Below are 17920 nucleotides of genomic sequence, written 5' to 3' on the forward strand. Positions count from 1 at the left end.
GCCTGAACTCGAGCTTGATGCTTTCTTGTTAACCCGAGCTTGAATAGATAGATGTTCAACTCAGATGGGCATATCATTTCTGGTCTTAATTGATTTGAAATAATAAGAACCAGTCCAAATCCAATTGTTGATTGGGATACAAACCACACCTAGAATTAACATAATTGGTTCAATTAGTTCAGTTCTGTCATATAAACCCAGCCAATTGATAGCTTTGGTGTTGGAATGTTGTAGAGATACCCTCAATCTAATACAAGTTTGGCTTCGGTTAGGGCAATTCCTGTTCAAACAACCTTTACAGCCTTGCATTAGGAGTATCTCCGTACTTATGTGCTTTCTTTCAAGGGGGAGATATTCCCAATGCAAAGTTGTAAGAGGCTGTTGGCACAGTGTGAGCATGGATTTGCCTTGATTGAAGCTGATCTTATCCAATACCTACTTTTCTCATGATATTCTTATGATCTTACATGTAGATTTATTCATGGGCTGGGTTTGGACTTGACTTTTGCTAAAATTCTAACATTCCTAGCCCAAAGCCTGAACCCATCATAGTATAAAATTGAATCCAAAACCCAGCCCTTAAATAGGTCTAATTAGATATCGTGATGTGGAAATGTATCAATTTAACGATTAAGTAGGTTTACTATCAAATCATATTTTAAAAAATATAGCTATCCATTATTGGGTCAAACCCAAAAATTCCAATTATTATAATTAGGATTAGTTGAACGCCATGCTAATTATGACTAGCGTGGGGTATTAATAATGGTTCCACAGCCGCAGCTATTGCGTTCAGCTAATCCAATATCAATTATTAAATCCTAGCTGTGTTTGGTTCAAAGGAAAAATGGAAAACTTAGGAAAAGGAAGAGAAAGGTACGGAAACCTCTACCTTCCTTACCTTTTCCTTTAGACCAAAACACAGTCTAAAAGGGGTTTTTTAGGTTCAGCAACGGCACTGCACATTTGCTTATTGCCTTATTGGGTTGGGACCCGGTTCAGCCACTTCAGCCGTTTTGAAATGGCCCTCAATAAGTTTCAAAATTCAGCCTACATAGAATATACTGTCAATGAATATAGTACCGAGTACTTTTTTTTTTATGGTTCTTCTAAGTTCCAAGAACAAAAACTGCTTTCTTGACTGTATATCCAGAAGAAGCTGGACTGTCAGCTGCCCATGAGGACTCAGGAGTACCTGAAATGGCAGACCACTGCTGGGAGGGGACATCAACAGATCCAGCCCGAGCCTACCAACCTCATACCCTGATGGTCCTGATCAGATTAGCAAGCCCTACCGATCAGCTTCACCACTCTCTGCAGGCTGCAGCCAACCCAACTATCTGAAACAGCATCTCTGGGTCGAGATTGTGCGGCAGTTTCTGGTTTGTTTGCACTTGTGCAAAAGTATGAGAGTGGAAATAATTTGATTGTTTATTTTTTAATTTGTTTCAGCTTTTATTTCATCTTGCTTGATTTCAATGTATATTAAGCAAACTAAAACCCCGGATTTAAACTTAAAAAAATAAAAATAAAATCCGACCTGATTAGTGATTAACCCAGATTTCAATCTTAAACGAGTTTTTCGATTCAGCTTGAATGTATTTTTTTTTCCTTTGCTTCAAAATCCATCAGGAATCAAGATCCTTGTTATCTGATAGAGCAATTCGATTTGAATGCTAGCTGCAGTTGGCTGGGATCTTTGTATTTTAGATACCCAAATGCGGCTCATTGACCATGAACCCATTGGCCAGCTCTGTTGAATCTCTAGCAGTCTAGCTTGTTAGGGTGCAATTGCGTGTGTGGATTGCTTAGTGCCAACCCAAGCCTAGCCTAGCTTCCAAGCTTTTCAATGGCAATAGGACACTTTATTTTTTCACAAAAAAATCCTTCTCTCGGTCATGGACCGGCTTTGAGATGAGCGGTTCAAATCGTCACTCCTCTCCTCGGTTCCCCCTCATTTTGACCCAATTCGTGAATTGCTCATTGGGCTCAAATCTCGAGAGGAATAGATCAGGCGGTTGAGCCATGGAGCTAAACAATTCATGATGGCCAGAGCTCACTGTTGAGACTGGTCTGAAGAATAAATACAAAGTTTGGATGGAGAATTCAACAAGTCTGCAACTGCAATGAATTTAATGGAAGGAAAACGAGATAGCTTTAGGCTGTTCACTGTTGATCTACCACTCAGAGTAAGGCAAACTGCTAACACCCATCATGTCTTCTGGCAGCTACAAACACGAAGGAGGGATGGCCACATTAATTAACCCACAAGGGTGCGCAGGATAAAAGAGGGTGTTAAGGCTTAAGCATTCACTTTGAGAGTTGAAAACTGCTGAACTAGACACATGGGCACAGAGAGAAGGTCAGAGACTGTTTCCTTTGTGTGTTGATCACTTTGTCTTACGTAGGTGGCTGCTGCAAGGAAGAGAGAAATAGCTTGAATGGGGCCTGTGTTGTCACGTCACAGAGGGGAAGAGATGATGAAGTTGTGGGTGGTCAGATGGAAAAAAGTAGAGCGAAGTTTTGAAGATTAGAAGAAGATATACACACAAATTAAAAAGGGGGTATGGTATGGGATGTTGTCATGTCTAACAGGATTCTCTGCAACATGAGAATAATTGCTCTCTTCTCAGTTATCACCAAAACAACTCTACCCACAAAAAAAAAAAAAAATCCCAGACCCAAAAACCCTAGATCCTAGTCTAATGCAGCAAGTTTAACAAGAAAAAGTAGGTATTAATGGTCTAATGGTCTACTCTATACTTTGCTAATAGTCTAATACAAAGCTGCTTTGTGCTTTCTCTCCCCTAAACTCAACAAAAGATATTGTTTGGCAGAGTCCCTGACATTAGATATGGGAACCCATGACTTATCTTCCTGCATGGTCATGCATGGGAAAGCTCAAGTCAAGGCTGTTAAGGCTGTTAGGAGTTAGGACGGCCATGCCCATCAGCCCATGCAATGCATTTGTTTGTGTGGATGCATGGTTATGTGGGTATTTGTGAAATATGATTACTTTTGCATGGAGAACTGAGATCTATGATAATTTTCATCCCAAAGGGTATCTGAATATCTTCCCTGCAGAATTCTCAGGCCATCTGGGTCTTGGGATTTTACATCAAAATAATAAATAATTAAATTAATTCAAAAAATTTTCGGTTGTTTCACTTCAAAATAATGATAATAAATAATTAATAATGCATTAGATATATAGTCTTATAGAAGTACCACGACTCCAAACTATAAATTGGAGTTTTAAATTGTTTTCAGAAATTTGTTATAGAAGTTAGGATTTTCCAAGGTGGTCAAAGCAATGTTACAATAGGATGAAAGAGACGTAGCAGCACAGCAGAGAGACAGTAGTCCTTCACCTTTCTTCTTCTACTACTGTTTTGCACTCTCTTCATCTGGTTTCCTGGTCTCCTAAAAACTTGAAACTTTTAACTCTTAGAAGTCTTGAAACTCAACATTTATCGAATTGCGTGAGGAAGGAGGTAAAAGATGTGAAGAGAAAAGGATTACAGTGATAGATGCTTTTGTCATGGATGGGTAAGTCTCATAACTGCACTGCCATATCTGTACTTTCTACTCTTACCTTCCCTCAACTCAAATCAGCTCTCCATTTATAGACTTTGTTTTCTCACTTTTTGGGTTACTTCATCACTTCAATTTGGTAAGACTAATCAGTTACTTTTTCGTATGTGCAGCAAACTAAACACCCATTTAGAATGTCAGGCCTCTCCCTGTTTCATTTATTTCTCATCTTCTTTTCTTATATAAACCTTGTGTGCTTTACGTTAAGGATCATTACTTGCCAATTTCTATCACTTCAAACTTCACACCACAACAAACAATATGCCTTTTATGCCTTCTCTTCTCTCTCCTTCTTACGTTTCTTCTATGCAGCGGTCTTCTCATTCTTCCTTCCATGTGAAGTGTTCCTGTCTCATGATGCAAGAAGCTTCGTTCCCTTTGCTTATCAAGTTTGAGGGGAAGAAACTGAAAAAGAAGAAACGAGATACTGGTTATCTTTTAAGGTGCTATCCTTGCTGAGCTTTTAATATTTTATTTTTATTTTATTTTTATATTTTTCATTTTTCTTTCTTGACCTTGCAAGACTTTTCTTTTTTAAAAGAATTTCCATGGCCGCTCTCTACTCCGCTCCTGTCTACTATTTATATTTGCATCTTTATCAAACCTACCAGCTTCTCTTTTCTTGTCTATCCCTCCGGAGCTTAATTCACAACATTTATTTGTTGTTGAATAATTGTATTTTATATGCTGTTTTGAAGCCAAAGCAAAATGAACATGACCACCGGAATCAAATTTGAAGTTGTATTAGAAGTTTCATCTTCTGCTTTTTATGTAAATTGTAATTTTGTAAAAGCAATGAGAGCTGTCAATGAATCCCTGAATGAATGGTTTACTTCAATTTGATCTCTGTACGTTCTCCATGAAAGTGTTTTTTGGTGTTATAAAAGAGTTTATCCATCTTGAGTTAACTCATCTGCAAGTCGGTAACTGGATGCCAAAGTCCAGTCCTTCACTGAAATTTAAATTTGTGTTCGATTACCAGTTCACATGACCCTTGACCTGAAGGTCTGAACTGCCGAATTGATTACTTACACATGGTACATTAATCAGATGTATGATTTCCAATATTTCATGAATAAAAAATAGCCGCCCAAAGTCTGCACTGACTCTGCATAGCCTATAATGAAACTGTTTGAATCATCTGAGTGGGCTTCCGGTGGTCATCTGAATTCTGAAACCTATTGGTCCGTTTGTCAGTCCAGCACTTGTATCAGTAGCCAAATCATGCATCCACCGGTTCAAATTGGGAACTCAATAGAACCACCATTTCTAAATGGGTTAATGCTATTGAAAGAAGTTATTTTGCAGTACTACAAATCTATTGCGTTAATCAGAGATCTGTGAACAATTCAAGTTAAAGGCAACTCTTGATTCGTTCATCTATGAAAATTAATGGCCATGACTACGCTACATAGCTCTCAAAGCTGCCAAATATCTGGGCCTGATGCAATTGATTACGGACATGGTGCAATCTGAAGCCTAGGAATGAAGAAATATGAATATCTCATGCCCCAAAACTTCTCTTGCTGAAAAAACCAAAAAGTCAAAATGCTTAACAATATGCCTGAATGACTAGGGAATTTTGATTTGTATACATGGTAATAGATATTTCTATATTTACAAACCTGCAAGGAAAAAAAACACAGCAGTTCAATCTTTTTGAAATACCAAGGAACATTGTGACAGAAAAGAGTAATTTATAGTAGTAAAATTTTCAGCCTCCACTGCCTGTTAGAACGTATTGATTGAATGCAGAGAACCAAGACCTTCTACCCTCGCTGTGAGAAGCTGATCGTCTCAAGTTCGGTCTTGAACACCTGCTCACTTGGTTCTGTAGGCTCCTATCGGTGGAACAAGGAATTAGCGAAGGGCTAGTGTCCGGAGCTCCCAGGCAAAGGCTTGAATTGAGCTTCACTGATTGGAACAGTTGGCAGTTGAGCGTTCTGAAAGAGGATGAGCCTAGAGGTGAAATCCGAGTGAAATGGAAATCAGGCTTGCAGAATTGGTTTGGCATTGTGGGGTCTGATTTTTCACCCGAGCATGTGCATAGGGACAAAGATAAGCTTGTCCTTGCAATCTCTTTAATTACTGGGCCAGTGCCTGGAAGCTTGGTGAATGAAACTATACCATGTCGGCAAAGAGGACATGCGATTGAGCCTGGAGGTCCATGTGCAACAGTAGAGGTGCTGTTGGTGGAACAGAGGTACAAGGCACACCGAGTACAGAACTCATGACCACAACCTGTACAGTTAGAAAAAGTATATTTCTTTGATTATCTTGTAACATAACATATAAAGTAAATGACAGAAAGATGAGAACAATTGTTAAGTCCTATGAAAATTCAAAACCCATATCCTACACAATTTTAAGAAAATGTGGTAGATCAGGTAAGTTCATTTTTTTTTCAAGGGCAGTAACCTCATTCCATTGCATTCTTATTGAAGGTTCTGAATAAAGTTGTTCCAGTACAGTTATCTTTAAGTTCTAATGACTACTAAATATCCAAATGTTGAGAAGTTCAGACAATCAAGAGGACAGAATCGTGAACTGCATTTTCTGTTCAAATTTATGCTTCTGCATTGACTTCGACTCATTTCTTGTCCATGATCGACCATTTATACTTGCCTTCTGAATTGGTATCCCCAACTTTGTTGCTTGCCTTCTTATGGATGGACATGTAAAAAGTCATCCAATGACTAATGTGGATTTTTTTTTTTTTTATCATTATGGATAATGTGGAATTGGATAAAAATGTACAAGTAGTCTTCAAAAAGCAACAGGTTGGAAAACTATCACAGTAGAGGCGACAATATCCTGATTAATGAAGCTTCTTCAATGCTTAAGTAGAGCTGATCAAAGATGGGAAAGCTTTCCGAATTCAAATTCCTTGCAATTAGCTTTATGTCACTCAGCATAAGTCATATCAGAAACACCATGGTTTTCAATCTTTGGGTAATAAGTTGCAAAACTAGTCAATTGATCCATGGTCAAAACTACATTATTTTGATGCATCCCTGACATTAGGTGTTTGAACTTTAATCCAATCGTGAAGCTTTAGCAATGAAGATCTTGCATAGGTTGTTTCTACGACAATCATCCAGACCACAGAATGAAACCTAAGACTTCAATTCTTATTTTGGATGATTGTAATCAACAAATGAACAAATGCCTATAACATAAACTATGCACCATCACATGGCTTTCTTTCTTTTCTGTTCCATTTTTTTTTCTGTTTTTGATTTATCTCTTTTTATCCTCTTTGGTCACTAAAAAATACAAAAGTAGAAAGTTCTAAATGCAGAGGAGGCTTCTTGGGGGGAATATATGCTTTAACATTTTGTTCATCTTACCGTAAATAATCACGTGCTGGGTTTAGTTCAATTGAGATATATTCATTATTCTTAATTTTGTTTTTGAATGACCAAACAAGGACTACTGATTGGATGGTGAGAATTACTTAAAACAGTTTGTAGCTTTACTTTTGCAATCAAGGACAGTATTTAAGGCATGAATAAGCAAAAGAACTATCTATGGCATTTACAATCTTCACTTCTGACCACAGAAACGAATATTACAGATCATATATTAGAATATGTAAGAGAAATAAGAGAAATTTCTGGGTAACAAGGTCAAATCAACTTTTTTTTTTCCACTTACTTTGCTGAATGACTAGCATAGAATTGAATGACAAACAAGTAAAATAGGAAACTGTTATCCTACATTAGTAACATTTGGAAGCATATGCTTGCTACATTCAAACATATGAAACTAAAATAGTAGACCTTTTGTCAAGATGGGCAAAATTCATTCATATAGATTTACAAAGTTCCCATCTAATCAGTGGGAGATGTAGAGAAATGGACGAAACCCATCAAAAGCAAAGGAGTGGAGAAGGAACAAACAATGACACAAATTCCAAACAGTTTGAACATGTAAGTTTGTGATTTGGATGAAAGAATTTGAAATATAGTACAAAACATAAGCTTCAGTATTTTATAGATTTACCCCTTGACCATTAGTTTTATCAAATAAGGTTTTCTTATTATATTTTATGAATATACCATTCTGAAATCCAGCCTTCAATGGGTTAAACCCTCTTACTGCCAATTACTGATTTTATTCCACATGGGGGTTACTTCAAGATGTACTCGTGAAAAATTTGAAAGTATACAATAGTAACCCTTCAAAATTTCTGAAAGCATACCTTCAGCAGCTACTGTGCATTTCCTCTCCAAACAAACAACACATGGGTCATGGCATGTGGGTTGTGAATCACTGCTCCTCCATCCACATTCCCTGAAACAAGAGAGAATTTTAATGTGGTGCAGAATAAGTTCTAGCTGTAATTTTGTGACCTGACTCCTTTCAAAGCTAAGCTAAGATGGTTGAAGAAATTTTCCTACAAGGTGTTTCTTGAAACACCATAAATTCTAACAAAAGTCATTAAAAAAAAAAAAGACCTTGGGCTCCATGATCGCAAAGGTGGAAAGACATCTGCAGTAAGCAGGTCCTATCAATCATAAATTCCCACAGTTTTTGTGCTAGTGTCTTAACTAATAACTCGTTTCAGTTGACATATGGAAACAAGATTTTTGTGGCTAAACAAGGCTATATTACCCAGCCCTGGTCCTAGATATCCATAGTCTGGGAGAGGAGGATGTTACTAACCTCTGACAACTTTTGTATGAAGTGGCTACTCTAATACATGAACCTACACTTTCAAGCTTATCATCTGAGATTTTACCATCTCACTAAACTTATCTGCTTTTCAATCATCTGAATTCTTCATGTTTACTATGAATCTGGTCTGTGTTTGTTTTGCACATAAAATAAAAGAAAATGAATGATATACTTGGAAAACAATATTCAAAGGGAAATTGAATCATTTTCCTAATTTTTCTGGTGTTTGGTTTAACTTGGAAAATATGCTGGAGAAATATATAGATGTTGCAACGTTTGAATTGAGATGACCAACCCTTTGTTTAGAAAATGACTTTAGAAAAAAATTAGAAGGAATGTTGTGGGGTGGCTGAAGAAATACAGTACTGGTTCGTGGAAGTACAATAAGTATAAAGGGAGTTAAACATCTGGCTGGGGATAAGGGCTAAATTAAGGTGGGTCCAAAGGTTAGGCAATACTGTGGCTGACAATTTGGCAAGATTCTTTAGTCAACAGAAAGCGACTATTTTGGGGGTAATTTTCCAAGGCTGAAGTCTTTGATGTGAATACAATGTTTTAGAAGTTGTAAATAGGGGTGAGTGATTGGTAATTTGGTACTTCAGACTGACATCATTTTCTCTAGTTAAAACTCAACAAAGTTGATTGTAAATCGATATCCATCTATATCTATACTACAATAGAAAGTATGAATAGGGTCTGAAGTTTCTAAATTTTTTCTTGACTAAAATACCCCTCTTTATGTGATGGCAAAAAATGTAATTTGAGTACTATTATTCAATTCATTCAATTCCTTCTCATTAAGTCCCACATTCGAGATATCAACTCCCATTCTCCCTCATTGAATCCCATATTTAAGGCACTTTTGTTTCTTATCACCAAATTCTACTAAATAAATCCACACATAGTAATTTTAATAGTATAAAAACTTATACTTTTAAAATGAACCTAAAATTATTTTTCGTCTAGGAGTCCTCCTAGACTTATGATAGGGTCTAGGCTTAACCCCCTTCCCAACTCTCTCAAGAGATCCGTAAGCCCAATAATGTCTCTATCCTAATTGACCTACCCTCTATTCCATCTGAAACCTAGTTAATAAATGGATAACTGTATTTCTAATTTCATTCCCAAACAGTCCTCCACCAACAAAAATAAGAGAAGAAAAAACCACAGTTCTTGTCAGATTTTAAACTTGGAAATAAAGCTTCTTTTTCACATCCAGTAACTTTCACATGCAGCTCATTTCTCAAAGTTTTCCACATCAACCTACGTGTTTCATTTGAAATCTTAATTTATTGTGAACATTAACGAACAAAATGTACAATGTACATTTCCATGGAATCAGGATCTTTGCAATCGCTTGAAACAAAAAATTCAGCATCATAGATGATAATTCAGGTGGTATTTTATAAATTTGAATATAGAAATTTGGTGTTTTTTGGGGAATGGGCTGTGGCCCTTGTAGGAGCCTCCCTCTAGTTACTGAAGCTAAAGCCTTTTTGGAAGCACTGAGATTTGCAATTTCACAAGACTTGAAGAATGTTTGTTTTGAATCTAATAGCCTTCACTAATTCAGAGCGTAACAGGGGAGGAGTCTAATATTGATCAGGAAATCCTTTTTGTCTGTAAGGATATTAGGAAGTTGTGCACTTGTGTGTTGGAAGATTTTTCAGGTTCAGTTGGTGTTCGCAAAGCTTTAATGTTGCTGCTCATGAGGTTGCAAAATCCGGTTTTTACAAGGCTTGCCACTCCTCAGATTTTGTCCCCATTTGGATGGCTGAAGTTTTAAGGAAGGATTTTGGGTTGTTAGCAGTCTTGTTGTTGATCCAGGGGTAGTTAGTTGTGCGGTTTTGTTGCAGTTTTCTTGTTTTGGTTTTGCTCTTCTTTTTTTCTTGTCTTGTTCCTGTGTTGTTTTCAATTTGTGTTTCCCCTTGCTATTCGTGTCTTTCCTCTTCTTTCTTCATTAATGAATCCTTTTCTTACCAAACAAAAGATAGGTGCATTCAAATAATGTTGAAGTGTAAAAAAGAAACCTGGCAATTTTAACAATGCTCATAAGGGGAAGAGAAAGATATGGTGAAGGAAGAATTTGTGGCCGGCCTTCTGGCTGTCTGCTTAAAATTCCCTCAAGCCAGTCTCTGTGCCACGATCTGGCCACCATCAAAGGAGTCCATCTGTGAACAGAAAAATACAAAAAGGATAAAAAGTTACAATTAATTAAATGAAAATAGAAATATGAATGCACAGCACGATGATAAAACCAGAAACAAACAATAAAATTATCCTAATATAGGGTCCAGTAGTTAAAAAAAAACTTAAAACCCACCAACAACGTTTTCACATTTACATTGTTCTTGAGGCATGCCAATGATCAATCAGAAATATAATTCTGGTCATAAAATTCAACAATCAATGATCAATTAAAATGACCTATTACCCAATGATGATCCTGGCTATCCAGGGTCTTAGGGCGAGTAGTTTTTCTGACAATAAAAATTAGACCATCAGAACCCACATCTAATACCTCAACCTCAAACAATTTTATGTTTCTTACTATCTATGCTTACCTAGAAAATATTGGAGTTTAATGTTGAAGTTATAGAATCCGAAAGAGTAGTACTATGAACAGAAATGTTTTCTCTATGGATCAATGAGAATTAATATTACCTTATTCCATTACTTTAAAAATTTCATATCTTTTCAACTATTGTTTCAAGTTGTTTTAATCAACATATTCAGAATGAACCATATCCAACAGAGATCCCATACCATAAAAACATTATGTTGTATAATGTTGAAAAATGAAACCTTGAAATTTCTGAAATATTTAAATATCAACTTCGGAGAGGCAACAAAAGAATTAAGTAGCTGGAAGACAGTAAACAGGAGACTGGTCCCTAAGTGCACATAACTACACTGTTATCTAGGTCAACAGGGAACTGAATAACCTTAAAACTGAAATAGAATAAGATATTAATACTAAATACCAAGGCCTGCCATTCTCTAAAATAGTGATTTATGTGCCATGGACTGTCTTAAGGAATCTAGGGGTTTGGGTGGAATTTTGGGACATTTGGTACAAAAAAGATGAAAATTTTAGGATTAGGATAAAGCTCAAAAAACTAAGGAATCTAGGGGTTTGGGTGGAATTGTGGGATGAAATGATGTAAGGATATGTGATTTTGATGAAAATTAAAGAAAAAGTAACCTGGATCAGTTCTAGTCCTTTTGAGAATATCGAACGAATATTTTTTAATGAACTTATGGCTGTTGATGGAAGTAATGACTTCTTTAAGGATTAAAAAGAAGAGCGAGCGAGCGAGCGAGCGAGCGAGAGAGAGAGAGAGAGAGAGAGAGAGAGAGAGAGAGAGAGAGAGAGAGAGAGAGAGAGAGAGAGAGAGAGAGAGAGAGAGAGAGAGAGAAGAGAAAAGAGAGGAGAGAAAATATGAAATCACTCAATAGGGTGCCTAGGAAAATACAGACACCTTGTCTTCTTCTAATTAACATGCCTTAAGTTAAATTCTTCTTCTTCACATGAATTGATCTTCAATTCTAGCCACATTCCTTTGATAGGATTGCAGATTGCTTGTTATTCATTGCCACTGATATCCTTTATATAACTCTTTATCCAGATATAGTAAAATTCTTATATTACTAATTTCTTCATCCATATTTTACGCTATTTTGGCTGCGAGAACTTTTAGGTTCTTTTTGTGGGGAGGGAGAAGGTTAGGACAGCTCCAGTTCAGATAGGAAACTGGTTCCTAATGGCAAATATTTGCATCAATTCAAGATGATCTCTGTGTTCTGATGGCATAATCTTGTTCACATAATAGCTTACTTTAATATGATGATCTACATAAACAGTTTTCAACCCAACAGCAAGTATATTATGAATATGATATGCCTCCTAGATGAGTCAAAATGTAGATTTGTATGCTGAAATAACATACCGTATGGGAAATCTAGTTATGTAAATCCTTACAATCTAACCACAATGACAAGAAGCCCCCTATAACAATGCCTTCACAAAATCACAAATAAGTTTAGTTTCATACTCAATCCTAGTATTTGGATTTCACTTTTCTTTTCTAATGATACTATGTTGTTCTTTCCCCAATTCACCTGCATTAAAATCTAGTTCAACCACCTGATTGCAATGATATGCTAAGTTGGTAACTCAAAATTAAATTCCGACAGTATAATTGGATCCCATCACAGGTTAAGAGGTAATGACAATCTAAAAGCTAAGAAAAGAGAAAGACACCTTGATTATCATTGATAAAAAAAAAAGGCTTAGAAATGACTAATAAGCTCAAGAGATATAATTTATTAGACTTCTCCAGGGTCCAACTCCCCTTGACATATCTTAAGAACTCAAATTAGCTGAATAATCAAATGAATACTTATAGAACAAAAATGGAGAAATATATGTACTGAATGTATAAGAATTAAACTACAGACTGGAAGTAAAGGAGATACCCATTGGCGTTTTCAGAATTCACCCTGGCACCCCTAGCAATCAAAACCTAAATCCAAAATGTGCACAAAATAAGGCCCACACAGCACGGCACTCAAAATTATAAAATCAATTCAAGGCATAATACTGACATACCTGACAACATTGTGCACTTCCACCACAAGCAGCATAATGAAGTGGTGTGCTTCCTGGACCTGGCAATCAAAGAAAAGGGGAAAGTCATACACTCAAACTGATCCTAATCTAGATATTGCCTCTAAGCATATCTTAAGAAACAATAATGAGGTAGATTCTTTTTCTTTTTCTCTAACCTCAAATGTGTCTACTAGCACCGATAAACATATCTAAAGAAACAGCAATGAGTCAATATGACTTTTTAACTTCAAATGAAGATACTTGTACTGATTGAAATTCTAGCTATTACCTCAACCACATCTATAATGACTATTTGGATTAGCTGATTTTGTTCCCAAAATATAGTAAACAAGGACTATTTTTCCAAAAGGGATTTTGGTATATATATTTATAGTTCAGATAAATATTTCTTTTCATGCTAGTTGTATTCAATTCAATAAACAATTAACTTTTGTATTTCCTGTTGCTTGTAAAATGGAGCAGGAAGTACCACAAATTTAGTTTATGTATTTTATCTCTTTCTGATAACAACATTAGTAGGAAATGTATTTTATTTCCAAGGTTCAAAGGAGCCTCCAAATCAGTAGCATAATATCTGAATATGTAGGTTTATCATATCAATTATCAAGTAACAGAAATTGGAGATATTTTTTATTTTCTTCTTATTGGGGGAAGGTGAAAATGATACAACTACCTCTAGTTATATTCCACTAGCATTGATCACTCAAAAACATATTAAAGCATTGGAACGTGAGAGCTTAATCTCGAGTTTAAAATCAAATATACACATTGCCAATACAGAGTATATGATGTGACAGAATTTTAACCACAGTGAAATGTGACACCAGAGGGTGGGCCTTGGTGCAACACTTGGGTTGCTCCATTGCGACCTGGGTGACCAGGGTACATCTTGGAAGCAGCCTCTCTGTACGTGTAGGAATAAGTCTGCATACATCTGTCCCTCCCTAGACCCCGCATTGGTGGGAGCCTTGTCACTGGGCTGCCCCTTTTTTTAATGTGACACCACATCTCAATACATAATGTAGAATATAAGCAACCTTTACACCATGAAAGAAATATGATGAAGAACCTATTATATCAGAATGTAACCAGATTACATGAATGCTGATGTCTAGACTATTAACTGGCTGAAATGTCATATGGTTCAATAAAATCTAAAAAATGGATAGGATAAAAACCATAGAAAAGGGTAAGGTTTGAATCTTAACTAAAAGAAAGATGAAGAAGAGAATAAAGTGCATCATGAACACCAAGACATGAAAAAATCATTGCAATAATCAACTAAGAAATAATTTACTGACTATGTAACAGATAAGTGTAAAATAAAATGTCGTAGGAAGAAAAAATTACCAATCAGGTCAATTGTTGTTCCATCTTCCACAGTAACCTCAGAAACCAAGGCTCCTAAATCCAAAAGTAACTGTACGCTCTCAACATGCCCATTCAATGCTGCCATATGAAGGGCTGTAATACCTCCATCAGCAGGATTATTAATTACCTTTGAGAGAGCACTGAAGCAAACAAAATTGGATGTCGAATATTACCAAACAATCAATGGGGAAGAAGATAATCAAGATATACAAACAATAAGATGAGCGTACCCTTCATCAAATTCCATCTTATGTTCTCCTTTAGCAGATCTTTTCCTTAGAATATTCCAAAAATCAGGAATGCTAGGAATGTAATCCACAAGAAGTAGCCGGATGCATCGAGTGTGCCCATTAAGGGCAGCAAAATGGAGTGCTGTACCCCCATTAAGATAATCCTGTCTGTGAATCTAAAATCCAATCCAGTGTATGTTTGTGAGAGATCCTCCAGCTAATTTTAATATTTTGAGCCAATCTATTTCCAGTGGAAGTAGAAAATAACAAAAAAGGTAAGATATCATACATTTGCTTTGAAAAGCATCAGTGTCTGAACAACTTCCCAGTGTCCATGTTGACATGCTTGCATCAAAGCAGTCTGTCCAACATTACAAATAACATCATATTCTCAATTGAAACTCAATCATAAATCAATATGCTTTTTAGGAACTAAAAACTTAGAAGTATGGGAAGTTAGGAAAAAGAATTCAACCCACGGAAGAAACATGAAAGGGAAATAAAGGCAACTGCATTTCAATATGAGCACTGGATCACATACCTGCCCTCTATAATTCCTGAGATTAATATCCACTCCAGATTCCAGCAAGAGAGACACAATCTGAATAATAAAAAAAAAGAACAATAGAGCCATTACAGAAACCAAGAAAATGAAATATCTGCAATTCAGTATATTTAATTCTAAATTTCAGAGAGGAAAATCATATGCTTAAATTACCTCATGGTGGCCCTGAGCTGCAGAGTAATGGAGGGGAGAGTTACGAACGCCAAAGGTGGAATACCTCGCCAGACGTGGATTATATTCCAATAAAGCCTTAGCTTCCTGAAGATCCCCATCTCTTGCAGCGGAAACCAGCCGCTCCCCGGACGCAGAGCATCCAAAGGAATTGCCCATGATGCTCAGAAATCTCATGATCTTCAACGATTACAACCCAAAACAATATACAACTATACAAGAAAGAAAAACAAGGACTTGGTTTCCCCTCCCGAAAAAATCCCTTAATTTTTTACTACTCAGAGCAGTTCATCCATGAATTTTACAGAAAAAAACGAATAAAACTAAAACTCAGGCCTGTCTTTGTCTCTCTTTCACTCTGCACAAAATTCTTTAACCTTTACCCAAACTAATCACAACCTATACCGGTATTTTCAATAATACATACAAGAGAATTGAATAGATGCTTGGATATCTCACTAACCTCAAGCAAAACCCAACAAGATTAATAGAAAAATGGGAAGAACCCTGCTCTCTCCCTGTACATAGATCCTAAATTCTCACCAAAAGAAAAGCTACCCACATCAGAATCACTCATTAAAAAATCAATCCGAATGTGACCGCTCAAAGATTCCTTGTAAAAAAATTCTGGACCTTCGACAAAACAAGGCAACAAGAACTTCAACTTTTTTTTACCTCAAATTCCGTTATTTTTTCAATAAGAATAACCACAACCCACATCAAATTTCTCCATTGAGAGCCAAGATACCCGATACCCACATCGAATTTCTCCTTCTTTATCTGTTTCGATCAATACCCAGATTGTATACAATTCCCACAAGCTGTCTATTTCTTATGGGAAGCAAAAGGAGCAAAACGAAGAATGCGATGTAATTGTGAAAAAAAAAACAGAGAAATGGAAATTCAAATAAAAAAAGAAGGAAATTAAGAGAATTTTTAAGGATTAGGGAGACAACTACTTTTGCTGCAGTCTCCAACCAACAAGCCTGCAAGAAAAGCGTGTCTCCGTGATTGGAAACTCAGTCAAGCGGTGGTTGGTTTGTTACTTCCCTTCCTAAAACTCCAATAAAAAAACAAAATAACAGCATCTCTCAACGATGAACAGATACAGTTTTATTTCTCCATCCAAAAAAAAAAACAACACAGTTTTATTTTAATTAATTTAATTTAGGATCGGCCTGAGAGAGACGCATGTACACAACCAACAACCACCCTCAACTCGAATCCTCCACCGTTGGATTTGATTGGTCTGATGATGCATGCGTAAGCTGTTGGATATACAGAACAGGAATGTAGTAGTGGGAAGAATGTTAGTAGACAGAGTACAGCGCGCTCTGACACTCCTTGAATTCACCATGGTGGGACCCACAAAAAGTAATATCATTAATCACCCCTTTGTGTGTCTTTGTGGCTCCATCATCACATCTGGGAAAAATCAAGAGTTGCATATGGGCGTTGCTCGGTAGCATTTCTCTTATCCAAAAGTCAAAATGTTGTGGAGAGATCAGAGAGATCTTGTGATGGGAGCAGATTCCTCTTTGATATGTAGAAGGTGAATAGACATAAGGCGCCCCAATTCATATTTGTTTTATATCATTGTATAATGATAAATGCTTGATCCACATGGGCAATTTTGATTTTTTTCAAAGAATTACTTATCAGGTCTCGTTCGTTTGCGAGTAAATATGCATGGCAAAATTTATCAGTAACTTTTTTATATTAACTAACTTTCCTATATTCTTTTTGTATTAATCAATGGACCTCACATTAAACTTATACTTATTTTCCTCGGTAAAATTTAGAGAAATTTTTATAAAACCTGATGAGACCTTTACCTATTTTAAGAATTAATTTTGATGAGTAAAGATGTTCTTTTATTATTTACCTAAAAATCAAAAGAACATGGATAAGTGCACTTATCCAGCTAAGCTGTACTGTGATAAAGGAACGAAGTCTAATGGTACTAAAAATCCGAGTGGTTCAGACAAGGATTTATTGTTCCTTGTGGTCCAATATATATTATATATTTATAAATATAAATATATAATATATTTATTTATATAAATATATTTTTATAAATTTGTTATATTATTTGTTTTTTTTATAAAAATATGTATATATATGATGAAAATAATTAAAAAATACTTTTATTTTTTGTTTTTATTTTATTTTTCTTTTAATATTTATTATTTTTTCAAAGAAAACAAGTCAGATTGGATCAGATCTAAAGATTCAACTTACCGATAGGATTTGAATTCAAATTGAATCCTATCAGATCTTCAGATTGGATCAGATCCAAAGTGAACAGTATCGAATCAGATTGGAATATACCCTAATTCGAATCCAATCCAATCCGTTTGCATCCTTAGTCAAAAGTTTGGTAGGCTGCGTTTGGTATGCTTTTAGAGAATTAATTTGATGAATTTTATAACTTAAACAAATAAAATTACTTTTAAACTTGGATGTATAAAAATTCTCGGAACTAACTCATTTTTCATACAGTGATTTTATATTTTTATGGATCAGAGTTTTAATTAAATATAGAATAAAGTATCATGCATTTACAAATATTTGTTACACCATTAAATTAAAATTTTAATCAATCATGTTAAAGACATAAAATAACATACTTACTTTTCTTTTATTCATGTTAATTTTGCAATGTGTATCTACCAT

General features: G+C 35.7%; 1 protein-coding gene across 1 annotated transcript; it reads right to left on the reverse strand.

Moving 5' to 3' along the window:
- Positions 1 to 5155: 5155 nt before the first annotated feature.
- Positions 5156 to 16561, reverse strand: LOC148869862 (putative E3 ubiquitin-protein ligase XBOS32). The gene is made up of 10 exons (XM_088970361.1): positions 15227 to 16561; positions 15050 to 15109; positions 14798 to 14869; positions 14509 to 14684; positions 14258 to 14418; positions 12887 to 12945; positions 12754 to 12800; positions 10305 to 10445; positions 7799 to 7890; positions 5156 to 5835 (listed from the first exon to the last, which is right to left on the reverse strand). Exons 1-10 carry the CDS (start codon positions 15419 to 15421, stop codon positions 5309 to 5311), a joined length of 1530 nt encoding a protein of 509 aa, XP_088826487.1. The 5' UTR covers positions 15422 to 16561; the 3' UTR covers positions 5156 to 5308.
- Positions 16562 to 17920: the final 1359 nt, after the last annotated feature.

This window comes from Nelumbo lutea, chromosome 2, assembly GCF_056320005.1.
Source record: "Nelumbo lutea isolate HS-2025 chromosome 2, American lotus-T2T, whole genome shotgun sequence".
Classification (NCBI taxonomy): domain Eukaryota; kingdom Viridiplantae; phylum Streptophyta; class Magnoliopsida; order Proteales; family Nelumbonaceae; genus Nelumbo; species Nelumbo lutea.